This window comes from Notolepis coatsorum (assembly GCF_963971535.1).
Source record: "Notolepis coatsorum genome assembly, chromosome: 8".
In the NCBI taxonomy this organism is placed as follows: Eukaryota; Metazoa; Chordata; class Actinopteri; order Aulopiformes; family Paralepididae; genus Notolepis; species Notolepis coatsorum.
Genome location: NC_140172.1, coordinates 81,224,091 through 81,246,030, shown reverse-complemented (window position 1 = coordinate 81,246,030; position 21,940 = coordinate 81,224,091). Strand labels below are relative to the sequence as shown.

Below are 21,940 nucleotides of genomic sequence, written 5' to 3'. Positions count from 1 at the left end.
AGCCGTTAGCTTGTAAACGTCCGATGGACAATTGGGATTGCATGGAGGGGGCGGGGAGTTCTTGTTTGACGCCACACGAGGGGAGAGTGTGCTTTGTTTTCCTGGGAGCCCCGTACTCCGAGTCTGGGTTCAAGTCCCACCTCCGAGGCGGGATGCCCTACTGCCATCCGCACTGGACGTTGGCCCCCGCCTATCAATAAGAGAAAGTGGGTTGAGCTTCCCGCTGCGAGGGGTGCAAGCTTGCGTGTTTTTTGTCCCCGAGCTTAAACGGGACTCCGCTGCCGACGCAACTGTATCTCTGGCAACGCCGTCCTGTGAGGGAGGCGAGCATAGTCTGCCTTTTCTTTGGGCTAGGCAGTTGGCTATCTGGAGTGACCAGGCCTGCATCGCTATTCTCCACCTTACGCAGCTTCAGTAGCTAGCCGTTAGCCTGTAGCTGGCCGTTAGCCTGTAGCTAACCACTGGCCGGTAGCTAGCCGTTAGCCGGTAGCTAACGGTTGGCCTGTAAGAGCTAGCCATTAGCTTGTTGCCAGCCGTTAGCCTGTAGCTGGCCGTTAGCCGGTAGCTAACGGTTGGCCTGTAAGCAGTGTTAATTTTGGCAGCTATTTTCATTTTAGTTTTAGTCTTAGTCATGTGTCAAGTGCTCCTTTTTCGTTTATCATATTTAGTCATCTGCATTTATTTTTCGTTTAGTCAGTTTTAGTCAACTAAATGTCTGAGCATTTTAGTCTTAGTCAGTGTTAGTCTCGATTTTGTCTTTTTTGTTTTTGTCTAGATTTAGTCGCAGAAAACTGATGATTTGTCTAGTTTTCGCTAATGAAAAAAAGGCATTTTATATTGTAAATAATGCAATTCTATTTATTAAGTATAGTCTAGCCAAAACCCTATCAGCTGATTCACAATAAGTTCAGTAGAAGGCTAGAAGCCCAATAGTAACCAAACATTCCTTGAAATGGTCAATAGATTCAGAAATACTCAGACATGGAATGGAACATATCCCGATTTAAATTGCTTATTTTTTTTTAACCAACAAAGGAACATTAGGATAGTGTAAATACACAGTACACACTGATTGCAATTCTCACTGGGACCTACTGTACACATTTCACACACGTCACACACATTCCCTTTTGTCCCTCGAGTCGTACCGTAGATCGCTGACGTCACTTTAAACTTAAAATGGCGGCCCCCATCAGAGCATTCGGCTAACAACATTAGGTTAGCGAACCTGCCACCGCACTTCTATGTGCATAAAGTGTGGTAACAAAATATCACAGCCCCTAAGACTGGGAGCGTTCTAACTCTACTGAGCATGTACCCAACATTATATGAAAAATAAAGTCATTACGACGTTTTAGTGCACTTCAAGCGCTAAAGGGATTCATAACTTATAGAAGGGTCAATCTCAGTGTTAGTACTCGTCTGTTTCTTTTCTTTTCATACCTTTTTAAGTGAACGTGGTCTTGTCCTTGTTCTATCCATGTGTAATGTTGATAGTAGTTGGTGTACACAGATGAAAGAGAGCAAGTCTGTGTCTGGGATATAGGTCCCGACTCCCAGGCTATTAGCCTAGCCATCCTCTCAGCCTCTGTTGTCTTAAATGCTATGTTCTTTTGGTAGAACTGTTCGGCTGCCACAGGAGTGTTGAGAGAGTAGCAGATTCTAGGGTGGCTACGTGGTGCAGTGGGCAAGGCGCTCACCACGAATACTGGAGACGCTGGGTTCGCCTGTTCGAGCCCAGCGCTCCACATTGCTTTGAGTTTAGCTGGTTGTCCGTACTAATACACATTGGCAGTATTAGGGGTTGGGAAACTGATGGGTGGGGATCGGGCGTTGTGGACAGCGACTCCTACAGGTCGGTTGGTGCGCCTGCGCAGTAGAATCAGGAAGCGATGGGGGCGGCGCCCCTCCAAAGCGCAGACCCCTGACGCTGAAAGATCGCGCTGCGCAGATGAAAAGATGCGACTGCTGTTACCTCGAGTATCGGAGGGGACTCGCGCTATGTATGACTTAGCCCACATTGCAGCCGGCTTGTGGGAGGCAAGAAACAGCGTTCGAGACAGGGGAGGGTTGAATTGGATGATACGAAATTTGGATGGGAGAAAAATAGAAAATGGGAGAAAAAAGTGGATCAAACAAAAAAGAGAGTAGCAGATTCCGTTCATGGTTATTGGTATAAGCTGTAGTCACGAGAGACCTGGGACGCAGTTTTTAGCCTCACGTATGTTATGTAGCTGGGCTTTTAGCCATAAACGCTACCGAGTTTAACCCGGAAACGGAAATGGGAAATGCTGAAATAATAACGTGACTTATTCTAAAAGTTATAATTATTTTGTCTCATCTTGTTTTAGTCAACATAAATTAAGAGAGAATTCGTCATGGTTTTTGTAAACTACATTTTTGTGTCCTCAGTTGTGGTCAACGATATTTAATTAATAATTTAGTGACGTTGGCGTCACATGGTGTTCAATAACGTGACGTCACGTCTCGTTGTCGTCGCGGGAAAAAGCTTCGTTGACGAAGATCTTTCGTCATCAAATTCGTTGACAAAATTAACACTGCCTGTAAGAGCTAGCCGTTAGCTTGTTGCTAACCGTTAGCGATAGCCTCGGGGAGATAGCGGGCCCTGGACACTCTGATTCGGCGTCTCTCTGGCAGAAGAGATGACGGCCGGCCGCAGGATATGGGCGAAACGCCGGAGCAGGACTCCAGCCGTCGCCACTACTGGCCCCGCCAGCAAGAGGCCTCGTCAACGGGGGGACCACCATTGTTGCGGCCAGTCGTCCTGCGCCCGGGGGTACAGGTAATGAGCTCCGAGAAAGTAGGACACATTACCCCTTCTGCCCCCCCCCCCCCCATAATGATTTTGGTTAATACCATGAAGGGTCCCTCCCTCCTAAGAAGGGGGACTGTTTTTTGTTTAACAAAACATGTGTTTACTTCACTGTATTTTGGGGGATACGACATGTGCAATATAAACCTGCAGCTAAAAAACCTGCAGCTAAAAATGGTATAGGGTTGCGTTCTTGCTTGGGAGTTTGTGCAATTTTCTCTGAAAATTTGCTTTGTTTGCCGTTTTGTATAACTTGCAAGGCCTGTGTTCTAGCACTTAGCCATATGTCATTTCTCTCTACCTAAGCCAGTGTTCTTTCTTACATGGTAAAAGTGAACTTGACGGCTTCATTGTATGATGAGAGTTATGCGTGTTTTATGTAAATACGTTTTAGGTCAAACGTAGGATTTGAGTCCGCAACAGGTGTGCTATTGTTAGCTTACAGAGTTGTACATATGTAGCATTTAAACCAAGGACTTTTTGAGTCCCTCTCTTCAGTCTGATATTTTTTCTTTGCTTAACACTTTGATTGCCAGCATGGGGTGGGCTATTTATCGCTTGAGTGCTAGCGCTTTAGTCAATGAGAGGGCGAGCACATTTGTGAATGCATAAACTATATCTTAAATTATGTGTCTAATACGGCCGTCGCTTAGCAATGACTTGCTTGCAGTCAACATGTACGAAACGGATAGTTTTTTCATCTGTACATTTCCGTTTTAAATAAGAGTATAGTTTTGGAAATTTCTAGAAAAAAAAATTATTCCGCAGGAATCGCCCTTTACTGGAATACACACAACACGTTGTCATTTTCCGGCTGATTTATAAATCGTTTTCAAATAAACGCTAGATTATCGATAGTATGTGTGTACTTATGCACGCTAGAGAAGCGGGCTGAAAAATCGCTTATCTATGACCTGGTCAGCGCTAACGTCATACACACACACACACACAGACACGTTGTGAAATATGTGAAACAAACCTCTGATTACCCCAAAACTGGTAAAATAGATTCCTTACCTCAGATCAGATGTTCTGCAAAAAGATTATTCCAATTCCGCGTTTATTGATCCAACATTAGACCTCGAAACAGATAATCCACGCTGCTTTCGGTTGCCCCAATGAATGCAATAGTCTCCGGTTACATGCCTGAGAAGTCAAATGTGGAATCCGGAGTTTTCTTTTCACATGCATTTTCATTGAGTCCATTCCAATGGGTGCAATACCATCCGGGAGACAAGCTCATAGACAGTCCCAATGATAACGTGAGGCTGGTTTGATGAAAAATGAATGGACATCGCTAATAAAAGAAATAACGATTAAATATCGAGATTTCTCGTCGTTGGCACTCAATGTGTTAAGGGTAAAGGTTAAAAAAAATAGCGGGTGGCAAGTTTTTCCGCACATAAGCCAGAGCCGTGGATTAAACCCGTTTTTTACACAAACGAGGTTATCGGCTGTGGTTGCCGTGCAGGATGTAAAGCTATTACTCTACAGGGTGTATGTGCTTTCATGTAGCGCGCTATGCAACTGGTGTCACGACTCTGCTTTTTTATTGCGTCGTATCAGGGGTGAGGTGGTTGAGGGGGGTGGACAAATAAACCGGGGGGGGGGGGGGGGGGTGATTTCCCTGTCTCCCACGCCAAATTAGGATAGTGGGACACGGGATTTCCCCGGCCATTGAAGACGTCACAAGCGCGTTTTCTTATTGGCCAAGAGACATGTCCGTGAGTTACAGGGCCTGTGCTACAGGCCGCTGTCATTGTAAAGGATAGATGATGCGTCGCAGTCGAGACTATTGGTCCTTCTGCTCTGCTCTAAACAGTAGTGTATATTGGGCCGTTTTGTCTACTTAGTCCAAATTGTTACATGAACCTTTTTCAATTGTTTTACTCGCGTTGAGGTCTCTCTGGGAAAACCGCTGTCTTCCCCTCTTACATAAAGAGCAGAATTGACGCGGTTGTTATTCCCAGGCTCGTCGTATAAGAGCCCGTGTCTGTGTCTCTAGTACCGGCTTCTTGCTGCTCGTCCCAGACAGCGAGGGGAAACATTGTGGGGCTCTTTCTTGTTAGAAATTCGCCATCACTGTTCTCTGGTTCTTTACAAGCATACACGCTGTTTCATAAATCAGCGTTTGGTCTTACGAGACCGATCAGCACTGGCCCAGGGTGTTTTTCAATGCTTGAATCCGCTTTTTGGGACCGGCGCGCCTTGGTTGCCCAACATCATAAAAACGGCATTTTTAATGCGGTCGGCTGGGAAGGAGATTTTTATCTCTACCAAGCGCCAGTGCACTAGTTTAGACTCGAGGACTCACGTACTTCTCCGGGGGGCGATGACGGAGTAGATGAAACATTGGTAGGGGGGTTTCACGCCCGTTAGGTGGGCCACCGGGAGCGGTGCGTTCGCGTACTGACCGTCTTGGTGGCGCCCTCTGTGATATTTTGGATCGACGGCACGGGACTTATCCTGGTCATGCCGGACCGGAACAGTTTAACCCGTTGTCCGCCGGGGAACAGACAAGTTCTGGTACCCCGAAGGACCCTGGGCTTTTCCGGTGGGGGAAATGCCAGGGCGGGCCGGACGTCACAGGGGTTGATGTCGTGAATGTGTGTGTCATATAGATGCCACTACGAGTTGCCCATAACACTTTCAGTGCCAACGACGAGATTTCTCGTTAGTTCATGCCAACCGCTGAGTGCCAGCCGACGAGAGATCTTGTTTTTAATCGTTATTTTTTTTATTATCGATTTCCATTCATTTTTCATCAATCTAGCCTCACGTTACCAGTGGGAATCTGTCTGAGCTCGAACAGGGAAAATACCGCCCCCTATCGTCTCTCCAGATGGTACTGCACCCCATTGGATTGGATTGAATGAAACTCATGGCGAAAAAAAGTCCCGCTTCCACATTTTACTTGTCAGGCATGTAATCCGAGCCTACTGGAGTCATCGCCCACCATCAGAACAGCAGAGAATATGTGTTTCCAGTACCCAGCGTTGGATCAATAAACGCAATCTAGCGTTTCTTTTTTTATTATTATTATTTTTTAATACTCTTTCCGATTTTTTCTCTGTTTTCTCCCCGTCCCAATTTTTTGTCGTTGTGCTAATTCCCCCCCTCCCCTACCTGGTTGTTGTGCGCATGTTCTCCTACTGGTCGGTACAAGGGAATCCTGAAGTCATCCGCACGCTTCCTCCGACACGTGCAGCGACAGCCAGTGACTCTTTTTTCACCTGGCAGTGAGGACTCTCATTGGTGAAGTGTAACGCGTGGGAGGTCACGCTGCCTTCATCAAGTCCTGCCTCCGCTGAGCAAGCGCCCAGACCTGACCTGTAGGCGTCGCTGTCCACAACGCCAGATTCCCACCCATGACTTGCCCTCCCCCTAACCCAGCCAAACGGGTTAGTATAGCGATCAGCCCAAGCAATGCTGACTCCGGGAGTCGAGACCATAGCGCATTGGTGACAAGCGCAATCTCCGCTACACCACCTGACCGCCTTCTAGCGTTTATTTGAAAACGATTCATAAATAGGCCGAAAAATTACAACGTGTTTTGTGTATTCCAGTGTATTCCAGTAAAGGGCGTTTATCACAGAATCTTAATTATTTTCTGAAAATAAAAAAAAACTAGCGTTTTTCAAAATGGTATACAACGGAAATGAACCGATTAAAAAACAATCCGTTTCGACAATGTTGACTGCAAACAAGTCATTGATAAGCGACGGCCATATTAGACACATAGCCATAATTTAAGATATAGTTTATGCGTTCGCAAATATGAGAGCTCTGTCATTGAATCTAGTGGTGGCAAGCAACGGGGTTCCTAGGCACCGCATGGCTGGCACGGAAAGTGTTAACAGTGGTGTGCATTGGTCCATACTATGTTGTACGTTTTTGCACAATGTTAGGTGGGTTGGTCCTTCTCCATTCGTTTTCACCCCTCCCTCCCTGCTAAACCGGGGATGGGAGGGGGCTGTCGGGGAGGCTGCTTCTGTCAACTCCTCTATGCATCCCCGTGTAGGTCCCGGTCCTCCAGGCCCAGGTCGGGCCTTGCCCTTGTTGACCTGTTGGCCTGGGTTAACCCTTTTTAAACCTGAAACGCCTTGAACTGCATTGTATAGCCTGTGTATACGCGCAGTTATGTTTCCGGGGTTTCTTAATGGGTTAAGGGAGCAACCATTTTCTGTTAATAAACATAGGGGGGTGGTTGTCTCCCCGGTGTGTTGGTAGCAGAGTCGACCCTCCGGTTGAGCCCGGGTCTGACCCCGGCTGCCCGAGTGTATGCCCCCGCATGTTTCATGACGTCTGCCAATTGTGTCAAACTCTCTCTGAACCTCGACCCGTGGGATTAATAAATTGGCGGGGTCAGGGTTCGTGGTGGAATCTGTTCGCTGGCGGAGTTGGCCAACTCTGACTCCGCGAGGTTCGTGACCCCATGAGATTATGACATGGTGCACGGCATACCGAACACCCTTTCCGCCGGGATACTGTTCTTACAGTTAGCCCCTTAGGCGCTTGTCTAGTCCGCAGTGCTCCGGGTGCAGGTCGAGTTCTGCTCTTGTTAAGACCTGTCGGCCTGGATTGAGGGATCAACCTCCTTGGAGGGTTGTCTCCCCGGTGCGCCAGCTGGCCCCACGACATTGTGGGGGGGAAGCCTCCTTGGAGCGGCGTGCCAGGTGGAGAAGGGCCTTCACCTATTGTAGGCCCTGTCCGATACGCTGGCGATGTGGGGGGTGGTGTCACCAGTGACCGCCTGGTGGGGTCTCGATGCCGCAGCCTCTTTGACCTCGCCAGGCCCCTTTTTCGGGAGGTCCTGGCCCCCGGGATGTGGCCTGGGGCTGGGGCCTCCTCTGCGCCCCGCTGCTACGGCCTTGCCACGGGGTCTGGGCTTTTTTACCCCGACCCCGCGTTGTTGGGGGCTGTGACGTGGGTTTTTTGCTTCATGTCTGTTCCCTGGTGGCGTGCGGGATGCGCGACCGAGTAGTCGCGGGCCCTTCTATACAAAGGTAAGTCCCTGTGCGTTTGAGGTACTGTTCCCTCTTCGCACAGTCGGGTCCGGTCTCCCTCCCGTCCCTCACTAGGGGGGGACCGGATCCTCCCCGGTATTCTGATGGTTGACCTCAGCGGGTACATCTGTCGGGCTTTCCGCTCTGCTCCGCTCTTGTGTTCCAATAGAGCAGAGCGCAAAGCTATACGAAATATAACGAAGGTTATCCTATAACCCTAGTTATACGAGTATAGCGAGCTGTCCTCCGACTCCAGTGAGGACCCCATGTGTCTTCCGTTTCGGCGGTGAAAGACTTCGTTTGTCCTCTTCTGATAGTTATGAGATGAATTACAGACATGTCTGTCCTCTTCTGATGGAGTGATGAGACGTATTAAAGACATGTCTGTCCTCTTCTGATGGAGTTATTAGACGTATTAAAGACATGTCTGTCCTCTTCTGATGGAGTTATGAGACGTATTAAAGACATGTCTGTCCTCTTCTGATGGAGTTACCAGACGTATTAAAGACATGAGAACTAGAGGCTCTAGTGAGATTCCATTAGAATGATTGAATGGTTTAAATGAGACTAATGACTCCATTAGAATGATTGAATGGTTTAAATGAGACTGATGACTCCATTAGAATGATTGAATGGTTTAAATGGGACTAATGACTCCATTAGAAAGACTTAATGGTTTAAATGGGACTGATGACTCCATTAGAAGTAAACCACTTACTGAATTGCTCTGGATCCAAAGAAATGCAGAAAGAGGAAAAGATTATATCAGAATCACTTAGCTAACATGGGTAACATATTCCATAATTCACACAGCAATATTAAAATAGTATGTGAATAAGATCCCCAGGGAGATAGTGTTTCTGACAGCACTGCTATGCACAAGGTGATGTAGACACTGAGTCTATACATGTTGCTACCTACTGATAAAGTCTAAGTGAGTCTATACATGTTGCTCACATACTGATAAAGTCTAAGTGAGTCTATACATGTTGCTGACCTACTGATAAAGTCTAAGTGAGTCTATACATGTTGCTCACCTGCTGATAAAGTCTAAGTGAGTCTATACATGTTGCTCACCTGCTGATAAAGTCTAAGTGAGTCTATACATGTTGCTGACCTCAAGTAAGTCTATACATGTTTCTCACATACTGATAAAGTCTAAGTGAGTCTATACATGTTGCTGACCTACTGATAAAGTCTAGATGAGTGTATCCATGTTGCTGACCTGCTGATAAAGTCTAGGTGAGTGTATCCATGTTGCTGACCTGCTGATAAAGTCTAGATGAGTGTATCCATGTTGCTGACCTGCTGATAAAGTCTAGATGAGTGTATCCATGTTGCTGACCTGCTGATAAAGTCTAGGTGAGTGTATCCATGGTGCTGACCTGCTGATAAAGTCTAGGTGAGTGTATCCATGATAAAGTCTAGGTGAGTCTATAGATGTTGCTGACCTGCTGATAAAGTCTAGGTGAGTGTATCCATGATAAAGTCTAGGTGAGTGTATCCATGATAAAGTCTAGGTGAGTGTATCCATGATAAAGTCTAAGTGAGTGTATCCATGATAATGTCTAGGTGAGTGTAGCCATGATAAAGTCTAGGTGAGTGTATCCATGATAAAGTCTAGGTGAGTGTATCCATGATAAAGTCTAGGTGAGTGTATCCATGTTGCTTACCTGCTTGCGGGACCTCATGGCACATTCCTCCAGGGTCTCAGCCGCCTCCAGCTTCCCCTGGCGACGGTACAGAGCCCCCAGGTTCCTCAGGGTCGTGTTTACTGTGGGACTGAAGACACACAAACAGACGCAGAATGAAAGCATCAAAGTAAATTAGGTGGTTCAAAGGTTAGAGGACTCGTTCAAATCTCTAGATCACTGGGTCTGGATCGTGGCTAGAAGTCATCTGCATCATCATTTTGAAAATCAAGGTGAGTCTGCAGTCTACATAATACAAATGCATCGACTGAAAATCTGGGTGAGAAAAGTAAATAGTTATAGGTCCATCACCAACTAGCCTTGAGATGCCCTTGAGCAAGGCACTTTCACTCCCTAGCACTGCTTCAATTGAACGGCTCAGTGGCTGTAAAAGACAGACTGTGTCGCTCCAGTGAGTATGTTTACTGTAACTAACCCTAACAGTAAAAGACAGAGACTGTGTTGCTCCGGTGAGTCCGTTTACTGTAACTGAGGGTGTGTAGCAGGATTTACACTGTGCTTAGTCAACCTTTTAACCCCTTCACTACCAAATGGTTAAACCCTTCACTGCGACAATACAGACTAAACCCATTTTGTTTAGTCAAATAAAGACTGTAAAACACTTCCAGGTTCTTTCTCACCTGTTGACTTTGCAGGCCTTGTACCAGCCTCCATACTCTCCATACGGGGTGTTGTCCCGCTGTTTGCCCTGGAGGTAAATAAGGGACAGGAAGAGACGTGTGACGGGGAGGAGTGGAAATTACACCAGAGTAGAACTACTGCCTTCATAGAGCGCTAGACCGTCTAGAAGGCCCTTACATATGATATGTTACATAGAACTACTGTCTAAAAGGCCCTTACATTTAGTCATTTAGCTGACACTTTTACCCCGAAGAGCCTTACAAATTCTGTACAACAAGTCAGCAGGAAGGGTAGAACTCTGGCAGCTAAGGGTCAGTAACATTGTTTGTCAAACAGTGTCAAACCGAGTGCTACACTCTTGAGTGCATAGACATATTAGCATAGTAGGTAGTAATATAGGCAAGGTTGATTCCTTAGTAGCAAAGTGCACAATAGTAAAAGACAATACGGAGGTTAGTACCGGTAGTTCTTTTTTTCTTTACTTTTTTTTTTTTTAATTTCAGATATTGATTGAAGATGTGTTTTTAGTCGACGGCGGAAAACTGGGCGGGTTTTAGCTGTCCTGACTGTGGTGGGAAGTTCGTTCCACCATTGTGGAGCGATACATATGTAATGTATCACATGTTGCATAGAACTAGGATGTCTCTACAAGGTACTTAAATATCATGTCACATTCCTTGCCAAAACCATAATCATTTAATGTATTAGGAAAATATGTTTGATTTTCTAATTGCATTCTTTATATTTAAAAATACTGGACTGTATGACTGTCACTTAAAATAAAGAGATACATTTAAATTCCTCTTCCGACAGCCTGATCCTGTGGTTAAGGGTTAGGGTTTCTATCAGCCGTATCTTGTAGTTAAGGGTTAGAGTTTCTATCAGCCTTATCTTGTAGTTAACACTTTGATTGCCCAACCCGAGTTTTCTCGGGTTTACCCCCCGCGGGTTGAATGCCCCATCACGAGAATTCTCGTATTTTCTCTTTTTTATTAGCGATCCAAATTCATATTTCATCAACCAAGTCTACCGTTGGAAAATCAGCCACTCCAGGCGCTCAGATGTGAAAAAAGCGCCCCCTATCGTCTCCCAGATGGTAATTCACCCTTTTGGATTGGACTCAATGAAAATGAATGAGAAAAAAAAACCCGGACTCCACATTTTACTTCTCACTCACGCAGCCGGGGTCGATCAGCTTCACTCTGGACCCTCAGAGCAGCGGGGATTATGTGTTTTTAAGAGTATACTCGTGGGATCAATAAAAGGATTGATTTTTTCGAATGGCGATCAGGAATTGGAATAATCCATTTGGATACCATCTGATCTCAGGTAAGGAATCTATGTTACCAGTCTTAGGATAATCAGACCCGTTTTCACGGAGATATAAGCTTTTATGTGATTATGTGATATGGCTGTTTGACTCTAAGAGTGACCAGGAACTGAGAGAATCGATTTTCAGCGCGCGGCACTAGCGTGTAGACATACTATCGATAATCTAGCATTTATTTGAAAACGATTCATAAATAGGCAGCAAAATGACAACGTTCTAGAATATTACAGTAAAGGGCGATTATCATAGAATGTCTTATTTTTTCCGTGAAAACGAGTGCTTTTCAAAATGCTATCAAACGGAAATGAACCGATAAAAAACAATCTGCTTCGACAATGTTGACTGGAAATGGATCATTGATAATGCGACGGGCAGATTAGACACATAGCCATAATTTAAAACATAGATTAGGCGATATTAACGTTAACATTGGAGTGGATGTGGGCATTCAAGCACTAAATGTGCGCCCCCTGCTGGGCATTCAAAGTGTTAAGGTTAAGGGTGAGGGTTAGGGTTTCTATCAGCCTTATCTTGTAGTTAAGGGTTATGGTTTCTATCAGCCTTATCTTGTAGTTAAAGGTCCCCTGTCTTATAAAAGGCCTTTTCCAGTGTTTAGCATTGTTTTCTAGCAATGTGGGGTTGTATCAACAATGTCTGTGTCTCAGATTCTCATTTTGGCGGATTGCTCCAATTCAGATGAGACAAGATCCTCCCCCAATGAACTAAGCCATTCTGATTTGACTCGCTATCCTACGTAGCAAGGAGGTGATCTGCATATCTCAGCCCCTGGTTGTAGTCACCGCCCACAATCAACAATTTGCTCAACAACGGAGCAGTGGGAATAATGCGGAAGCGGTTTCCCTGTCCCTGACTCTCCCTCGCTCTATCTGTCTCTATCTCTCCAACCTGCATTTTACACACAATCACGAGTCGAGCCACGCACACGTCCCTGACTCTCCCTCTCTTTATCTGTCTCTCTCTCCAACCTGTATTTTACACACAATCGCAAGTCGAGCCGCTCGCACACGCTTGAAATCTTGAAGTGGAAAAATGCTGCCTAAGTGCGTGCCACAAATGTACAAAATAAATGTCTTTCCTGTTTTAGACATCGCTCTTTTATTTTGAAACCCCCCAACCGGAAGTGTTATCGTTGTTTTCGTTAGCAGAATAACTTGTGTCGTCCGGTTCTGAGCTGACGCTAGTTTCCAAAGGATAGGAGAGACATACTGCGGCACAAGGAATTTGATGACGAGGAGGAGGAAGAGCTGCTGATTTTAATCGGCAGAAGAGAGAGAGCGCGTCAAAGCCGTATATAATATAATAGCCTCGTGGTGCGGTCGGAGGCAGCTCGAAGTACCTGTTGTATTAAAGGGGACACTTTTTTCTGTGTTTAGCATGGTTTTATAGTAATAGGGGTTAGTATCAATGGGTCTGTGTCTCTAATTACCATATTGACCCATCAGTCTAGTCTCGAGTTCACGAGATCCTCCCTCACTCAACTAAGCTGTTCTGATTTGACAGTTTTGCTGACGTTAATATAGTACTGATTTGCATAACTAACGCCCCCTCTATGGTTGACAGCGACAGCAGAGCGAGTGGAAAATCTTCACTTCCTCAAACAGAGCGAGGCAGATAGTGTAACCAGACACTTCCTCAAACGAGAAAGTGCTCGACTGCGACTCTGCGAGGGAGAGAGAGAGAGAGAGATTTTGAGCGCCAAAAGATAGAAAAGAAACTAGCAGAAGTACTTGATCCACTTTTTCTCCTATTTTTCTGTATTTTCCTCCCATCCCAATTTAGTCGTTATGCCAATTCCCCCCTCCCCTTCCTGGTCGTTGCGCGCATGTGCCCCCCACTGGTCGGTCTAGGGAGCTCTATGAGATGCTTCCTCCGATACATAGGAGACAGCCAGCAGCCTCTTTTCACCTGACAGCGAGGACTCTCACCGGGGAAGTGTAACGCGTGGGTGGATCACACTACCTTACCCAGTTCCTTCCCTCGCTGTGCAGGCGCCCTGACCGACCTGTAGGAGTCGCTGTTTACAATGACCAGAATGCCACCCACCGGCTTCCCACCCGCTGACACTGCCAATTGTGTCAGTATGACGACCGCCCAAGCCGGAGGGACCGCTGACAGCCGGATTCGATACCAGTGTCTCTGCGGTGGTAGACAGACTTAGTCCGCTGCGCTACCCGGCCGCCTAACCTCTTGATTCTTGATAAAAAAAATTTTTTTGGCTAGCTTATTTGGGTTTTCAGAAAAAGGCCTGCTATGTGACGCTAATCTCTAGCTAGTATCATTGTGTATTTATTAATCACAGTAGCCTCCTGGTGTTTAATAAAAACGTCTACCCAGGACATATAAGACATGTATCATGTTTATTTTTTGTTGGCTGGGTTTGCATGCGGATTAAGGGAGATGTCAATCTGTTGTCGACGGTGGTAGTACAGGGGCAGTACATTTAGCTGTAAAAGCCAGATCAAGCTCAATAGCTTCTGTAACACGAACGCAACTACTCTGTACGATGCCATTGTTGTTGTGATGTTGGCTGAGTTTGCACATGCGGGTTAAGGGAGAGGTGGGCTATCGCGTCATCGGTTCAGGAAAAGACGCGTATAGGCTTGTAAAGATGGCGACGCAAGGGGGGCGCAGGGCTGTACGCTAAGCTTTTTCACTAGGGGCACACTTGCCCCTAAATGAGAAATTTAGGGGCAAATAATATTTTTTAGGGGCAAATTTTTAAATAACTATTTTACCATTATAGTAGGGCTGGGCGATATGGCCTCTAAATGATATTGCGATATTTTTTGGCCATATCACGATACACAATATATATCGCAATATTTTGACATTTCCTAAAGCACTTAAAAATGCTTGATTTAACCCTTTGATGCATACAGTCACGCCAATATGATGATTATAATAAGTCCCTGCAACATATGTTTGCATTATTAAACCATGAAGATGCTTTAAAAAATAATTTAATGAAAATGTACTAAGAGTAGTCTACTGACACACTAATAAAAAAAATTATTTACATCTAAGACTATTTATATAAAAACTCTTGGGTGCCCTTTTTTTGCACAGTACTGTGTTTTCTATCCACTTTAGCCAAACACACACATATATATATATATATATATATATATATACTACTGTGAGAAAATAATAATTACACACAAAGGGATAATGGCTTATAGCAGACTTAATGATTTTAGAATATTTCAGATAATGAAATTAAATGTTTATCATCAACTATCCAGTTAGTATTTATACTGTCTGTAACGTTTGGCTACTTTAAATCATTGAATGTAGAGAGAGAGCGAGAGAGAGAGAGGGGGCGAGAACGCACAAGAGAGCCAGCCCCCCCCCCCGGGTTTTGTTCTAGGTTCGCGTTTTGATCGTCTAAGCTGCCGTAGGTGATGACGTCACACTCGAATGTAAACAGGAAGAGTCTAACACGGAGATGGAAAGTCACAGTGGTCGATGATATACAGAAACGAATAACTAATAAATATGAAGTTATGTTTAAACTTCTGTTGTCAAGCGTTGTCACTTGTCAATATAACCCACCCCCTTTCCTCACTTTTCCACCGTCCCTGCTTCACTCGGGACCACCAGCTAACGTTAGCCCATTGCTCGTGTCAATTAAATTGCATGTTATTAAATGTCCGCGCTGGTCTGTCTAATGAAATTACAACCGCAACATTATGTCGCCTGTACAGCCCTGGTTGTAGGCTAATGTTAGTGTAGTGAAATGCGAATGAAGGGGTGAAATCACTATTCGCAAGCTTGCGAGTAGATATAATTTTTCATTCGCACCGGCCAAATTAGGGGGCAATTTGCGACGATCTCGTCGCAGCGTACAGGCCTGCGTCCTCAAATTTGCCCACTCTGGGAGCCGGTTTCAGAAAATAGCGAATTCAGGCTCCCAGAACACAGTTCCGTGTGGATGAAAGGTGCATACGATAAAATACTTTGACTGATACGACCGAAATCGGTTTCGTCTGGACATGGCCTTAGAGTACTTGATTAGAAATACAAAACAATGCATTTTTTTGAAAAGAAAGGTACAGATGTGTTCCATAGTGAAAGAAATCTGTGTTTTTCAATGTACATTTGGTTTATAACTGATATATAGAGATGAGCTTTAAGAGCGTCTACTGAGACAGATCTATAGATCTTAATAGCGCTGGCAGTCAGAGAGTGTGTTGCAGAGGAGGCTGTGCTGTTTAACAACAACAGCTGATAGCCACATCATCACAAGGTCAGTGTCTACAGCAGCGCAGTGTAACCACAGAGGTGGAATAATATCAACTTTGCTGTTGCTATAGTGATCTGGGTCAAATAGCTGTGGTCAAAGATGGCCGTATCACATGGCAACCAGAAGAGGGGTGGGCCCGTCGTTGCTATGACGAAGATCATATAAATCTAACAGTGGTTCCGGGTAAGGGCAGACTAAGAACGAATCCCAGGAGAGAAGAAACCATCAGAGACTCTCATCCCTCTCACCCTCGCCAGTGGGGGGGGGGGGGGGGGGGGGAATGACACATCATCATTAGCTTCGGCTAACGGGAGAAGGGTTCTGGCTAACGACAAGGCCTGAGCCACTATTGGACTGAACAACAGAAGAGACGATAACAAGGACAATACAATCTGATAACATCTGAGCTGAGGCTCCCGTTTATGTAATAAACAACGCTCTTTCAAGAAAGGTATTACGCTGTTATGGAGGTGGTCAAATTATTATGGTTGCGGATTGCATTAAAGGGGGATGACAAAGATTATACAGCCAGTATGAGGAGACGTCAGAGGAATAAACACAACGCAGGGTCAGTGGATGGAGAGATGATAACACAAGCCAAACAGACGAAGACGTGATACTGGCTGAACCATCAGAATCTAACAATAGACTCACAGGAATTGTGTAAAATTGCCCAAATAGTGAAAGGAATAGCAAAACAGGGGACGTTAGGGTGAGGGTTTCTATCAGCCTTATCTTGTAGTTAAGGAACACCCTTCTATCAGCCGTATCTTGTAGTTAAGGGCTAGGGTTTCTATCAGCCGTATCTTGTAGTTAAGGGCTAGGGTTTCTATCAGCCTTATCTTGTAGTTAAGGGCTAGGGTTTCTATCATAACATTATAATTTTACTGTGGCATTAAGTGCTGCCTGCCTATTTATCCTCCTATACTACAATAGCCTCTATGGATTCTAACATGAGGATTGATTGATTGATTGATTGATTGATTGAAAACTTTATTAACAGATTGCAGAATGGGTACAATACAGTACAGCTCAATACACACAATTGTTAAGGTGATGCAGACCAGAGAAAGACTTTCGTCTTGTTTACATCAGGGTCCCCCATTTTCAATTCATCAGGACATATATGACATACAGATAGACAGTACTGCTACATCTATACATTTATGACATACCAGATTTGCAAATACAGTACTGTTTGCGATACAAAAAGAGTCCAGAAAAGAGTATATACATTTGACGTAAAAACTGTACATTGGAGGAGGTTGGGTGGGGTTGGGTGGGGGGTTGGGTAGGAGGGGGGGGGGGAACACTGTACAACTGTACAAGCAAAACTGTACATTGGAATATTGACAAGACCATACTTGGTAATTTGCTGTACATTGGAGGGGGTTGCGTTAGGACATTTACAGGGGCCAGTTTCAAATTGTAGTCTCCCGTAGGTGTTTTTTGAGTGTTTTTGAAAGTGGGTAGTGATTCATTCCTTTACAGCTTTGGGTAGGGCGTTCCACATTGATGTGGCATAATTGCGAAACGTGTTTAGTCCCTTGTTTGAGCCGAATCTGGGTTTAACATGATTTGTGGAGCTCCCTCTGGTGTTGCGATCGTGGTATTCACTGACCTTTGGGAAGTATTTTGACATGTACATGGGTACCTTGGTCGTGTAGTGTATCTTGTAGACCAGGCCCATTTCAAGTTGCTGTACTCTGTCGTCTACTCTAAGCCATCCTAGGTTGTCAAAGTGGGCAGGGGTGAGGTGGGTTCTAGGAGTAAGGTCAAGCAGTAGTCTGACCAGTTTGTTTTGAGATGTTTGTAATTTTGTTTTTAGCGCCTTTGAGGTGCTTTGGTACCATGAGGTGCAAGCATAGTCGTAGTACCCTTGAATGAGTGCTCCTGCCAGAGTCTTCAGGGTATTCTTGTTTACCAGAGAGGAGATCCGGACACTATTTAATAAGTTGTATCCAGCACTCCCAAAATAAGATTTAAAAGTGAAGTGTTCCTGACCTTACTCATCTCCTCTCTCTCCTCTGCGTGCATCCAGATAGGCTTGTTCTCAGCTGCAGACAGAGACACAGGATACAGTTGTTCCTTATAAAGCAGTCACAGTATTTACTGACCCAGGGCTAACTGGGCTCATACATTTTGAAGTGGGTTAACCCAGGGCTAACTGAGCTCTGAGCTCGTACATTCTGAAGTGGGTTAACCCAGGGCTAACTGAGCTCTGAGCTCGTACATTCTGAAGTGAGTTAACCCAGGGCTAACTGAGTTTGTACATTCTGAAGTGGGTTAACCCAGGGCTAACTGAGCTCTGAGCTTGTACATTCTGAAGCGGGTTAACCCAGGGCTAACTGAGCTCGTACATTCTGAAGTGGGTTAACCCAGGGCTAACTGAGCTCATACATTCTGAAGTGGGTTAAACCAGGGCTAACTGGGCTCATACATTGTGAAGTGGGTTAAACCAGGGCTAACTGGGCTCATACATTCTGACGCGAGTTAACTACTATAATCTATTCAATCGCACTAGGTGATAAACTCTGACAGTATGTCCATCATGATAATGTTCTGGAGGTGTACAACACCTCTTCATATCAAACATATGTAATTTCCATTGAGCGACAAAGTATAATTTTAAGCATAAATTAATTATGGGTTAACAATAGAATAATAGAGCAGAGCCCAGAAGCTAAACTCTCAGCCTGTGGTCAACTCTCAGCCAGGGGTCGACTCTCAGCCAGGGGTCGACTCTCAGCCTGGGGTCGACTCTCAGCCTGGGGTCGACTCTCAGCCAGGGGTCGACTCTCAGCCAGGGGTCGACTCTCAGCCTGGGGCCGACTCTCAGCCTGGGGTCGACTCTCAGCCTGGGGTCAACTCTTAGCCTGGGGTCAACTCTCAGCCTGGGGTCAACTCTCAGCCTGGGGTCAACTCTCAGCCTAGGGTCAACTCTCAGCCTGGGGTCAACTCTCAGCCTAGGGTCAACTCTCAGCCTAGGGTCAACTCTCAGCCTGGGGTCAACTCTTAGCCTGGGGTCAAACTCTTAGCCTGGGGACAAGGACAACTACAGGCTAATAATGTGCAGCAGGGCTCAAAATTGCGACCGAATTGGTCGCATATGTGACCGAAATTGTATCTGTGTGACATCAAATTATAATTGGGAGCATTCGTGAGAGTGCAAATAATTGTTCTGGTGAGACGATATTGCGATGCTCTTATTTTGAAAATCCCGTGGAGAGTCGTATCCGCTCGGCTCACAGTCACAGCACAGCAGTAGCGTCTGGAACGCGGACATTGCAACAGAGCAAGGCTAGTGTGCCTATTTTGCAACCCAAAACAAGTCCCTGCTGTTTTATTCCGCAACGGGTCAAATGCATCTAACATGCTTCCTTTATGCTCACGTCACGTTAAAGACCAAAATGAACGTTACGTTAGTGTAAGCTAACAAGCTAATCCTGATCAGAGCGATAGACAGAGAGAACAGCAGAGGGGACTGGGGAAGGGGGGGGCAGGCATTCTCCCTGTGTGTGTGTGTGTGTGTGTGTAGGTGTGTGTAGGTGTGTGTAGGTGTGTGTGTGTGTGTGTGTGTGTGTGTGTGTGTGTGTGTGTGTGTGTGTGTGTGTGTGTGTGTGTGTGTGAGAGTGTGTGGAAAGACCAGATGAAGTATAGTATATTTATAGTAAATGTGCTGAGGATGGACAGATAATGTTGATATTTAAACATAAAAAATACAATACATAATAAATGTATTCATGATCATGCAACATAAAACAATTGCAGGACCGGTTTGGGAGAGGAAGGGGTTTTATGTTGCGTGTTGTGAGTTCCAAAAAAATTTACTTAAAGTTTAAAGCTCAATATACTTTACAGTGAACAGGAGGTCTATTTGTATTAAAAACAATAGATTGTTTTTCATTTAAATGTCTGGAAGAGCTCAAAAAAAGAATTCAAATGATATTTCCGTTGCCTTTTTTGAGTTGATCTAAATGTTACTGATTGTGTTAAATGGTCATATAATATCGTCTCATATCGATCGCAGGCACCTGAATCGAATCGTGGCAGACTTTGTGATATCGGCAAATATCGTATCGTTGTCCAAAGAATCGATGTTGTATCGTATCGTGATGAAACTGGTGATTCCCACCCCTAACTAGGTCTACACTATACTATAGTGTAAGGCTACTTTCACTGTTATATTGTCGTTTTTTTATCAATAAAAAATATATATATTACATACCGGTATATATTGTTGGTGCTCCTTACATTTTGGTGGGTGCTCCTAAATTTTTGCTGGTGCTCCCAACTTTTTGAAGTTGGGAGCACCAGTGCTACCAAGTAAAAATGTTAATTTCGAGCCCTGTGCAGCCTTACCATCGACAGACCCAAACTCTTTCTCGTGGGCCCGGGTCAGAATCTCTTTGTAGAGAATCTCAGCCTCCTTGTATTTCCCCTGTTTGAGGAAGCAGGATGCCTAGGAGTCAGAGAGAAGGAATAGAGTTCAGTGTTTAGTGATTCAACAAGTTTATTCATGTTGTTTTCACTCTGCTCTGCTCCTCAACCCTCAGTGAACCATATTACCATCTGTCTCACCAGGTTGTTATTGGGTTAGGTGTGTCTTTCTGTCTCACCAGGTTGTTATTGGGTTAGGTGTGTCTTTCGGTCTGTCCGTCACCAGGTTGTTCTTGGGTTAGTTGTGTCTCTCTGTCTCACCAGGTTGTTATTGGGTTAGGTGTGTCTCTCTGTCTGTCTCACCGTTGTTCTTGGGTTAGATGTGTCTTTCTGTCTGTCACCAAGTTGTTCTTGGGTTAGGTGTGCCTTTCTGTCTCACCAGGTTGTTATTGGGTTAGGTGTGTCTTTCTGTCTGTCACCAGGTTGTTATTGGGTTAGGTGTGTCTTTCTGTCTGTCACCAGGTTGTTCTTGGGTTAGGTGTGTCTTTCTGTCTGTCACCAGGTTGTTATTGGGTTAGGTGTGTCTTTCTGTCTGTCATCAGGTTGCTATTGGGTTAGGTATGTCTTTCCGTCTGTCTCACCAGGTTGTTATTGGGTTAGGTGTGTCTTTCCGTCTGTCTCACGAGGTTGTTATTGGGTTAGGTGTGTCTTTCCGTCTGTCTCACGAGGTTGTTATTGGGTTAGGTGTGTCTTTCCGTCTGTCTCACAAGGTTGTTATTGGGTTAGGTGTGTCTCTGTCTCACCAGGTTGTTCTTGGGTTAGGGTTAGGTGTGTCTTTCTGTCTGTCACCAGGTTGTTATTGGGTTAGGTGTGTCTTTCTGTCTCACCAGGTTGTTATTGGGTTAGGTATGTCTTTCCGTCTGTCTCACGAGGTTGTTATTGGGTTAGGTGTGTCTCTCTGTCTCACCAGGTTGTTATTGGGTTAGGTGTGTCTTTCTGTCTCACCAGGTTGTTATTGGGTTGGGGTTAGGTGTGTCTTTCTGTCTCACCAGGTTGTTCTTGGTCTTGGCCACGTTCGGGTCATCAGGTCCCAGACGGCACTCGTAGATCTCCAGGGCACGGCAGTAGTAGTACTCCACCTCCTCGTACTTCCCCTGGTTCTGACACAGCAGAGCCAGGTTGTTCAGCTGCTTCGCTACATCTGGGTGGTCCTTCCCCAGAACCTGAACCAGAGGCGACACACACACAAATACATATAAACTAGTCCCTCCAGGAAAGCAAAATTATCGCAATAATTAATGCAAACTTAACCAAACTTTTGCAGAATTCCCGCAATTTCTTTGTTGGCAGACGCCTCCTTGAGACAATCTGTTATCAACACTGCTATCCAACGTTAGCATTTAGCAAGCATAGCACAGCTCAACCCGTGTGACGCCAACGTTAAGTTCCGCTGGGAAAAACCGTTCATCACTGCATACAACTTGGTTTAATCCAAAAGTCAGTTCAGAAATGTTGTATTATGGAATAGGTAGGGCTCACATGGTACTGTGTGAGAAGGGAAAAGAGAGAACTTAGTAACGGACACAATATTTCTGACACTGGGAATACATTCCCTGAGATCCATAGATGTCCCTAGATACCAAGAACATGCAAATGGACCTTGTAGAAGTAGAGCAATCTTCCATTTACTTATGTATTTTAGGCAAATTTTCTGAAAATAATGACTAGGGCTTAAGATGTTAAATAACCTCAATGGTAGCTCTATGTTACCTTGAAGAGCCACAGTGTTAGCTC

General features: G+C 45.1%; 1 protein-coding gene across 5 annotated transcripts in view; it reads right to left on the bottom strand.

Annotated features, from left to right (window-relative positions):
* klc1b (kinesin light chain 1b) overlaps positions 1–21,940 on the bottom strand; it is an 84,024-nt gene that overhangs the window by 34,341 nt on the left and 27,743 nt on the right. For all 5 annotated transcript variants that reach the window (XM_084320885.1, XM_084320887.1, XM_084320886.1 and 2 more), the window contains exons 8-12: positions 21,196–21,369; positions 20,129–20,228; positions 17,771–17,823; positions 10,172–10,239; positions 9,513–9,621 (exon numbers count right to left, since the gene is read on the bottom strand). In XM_084320885.1, the coding sequence (XP_084177011.1) occupies positions 9,513–9,621; positions 10,172–10,239; positions 17,771–17,823; positions 20,129–20,228; positions 21,196–21,369 (504 nt within the window). The remainder of the gene's footprint in view (positions 1–9,512; positions 9,622–10,171; positions 10,240–17,770; positions 17,824–20,128; positions 20,229–21,195; positions 21,370–21,940) is intronic.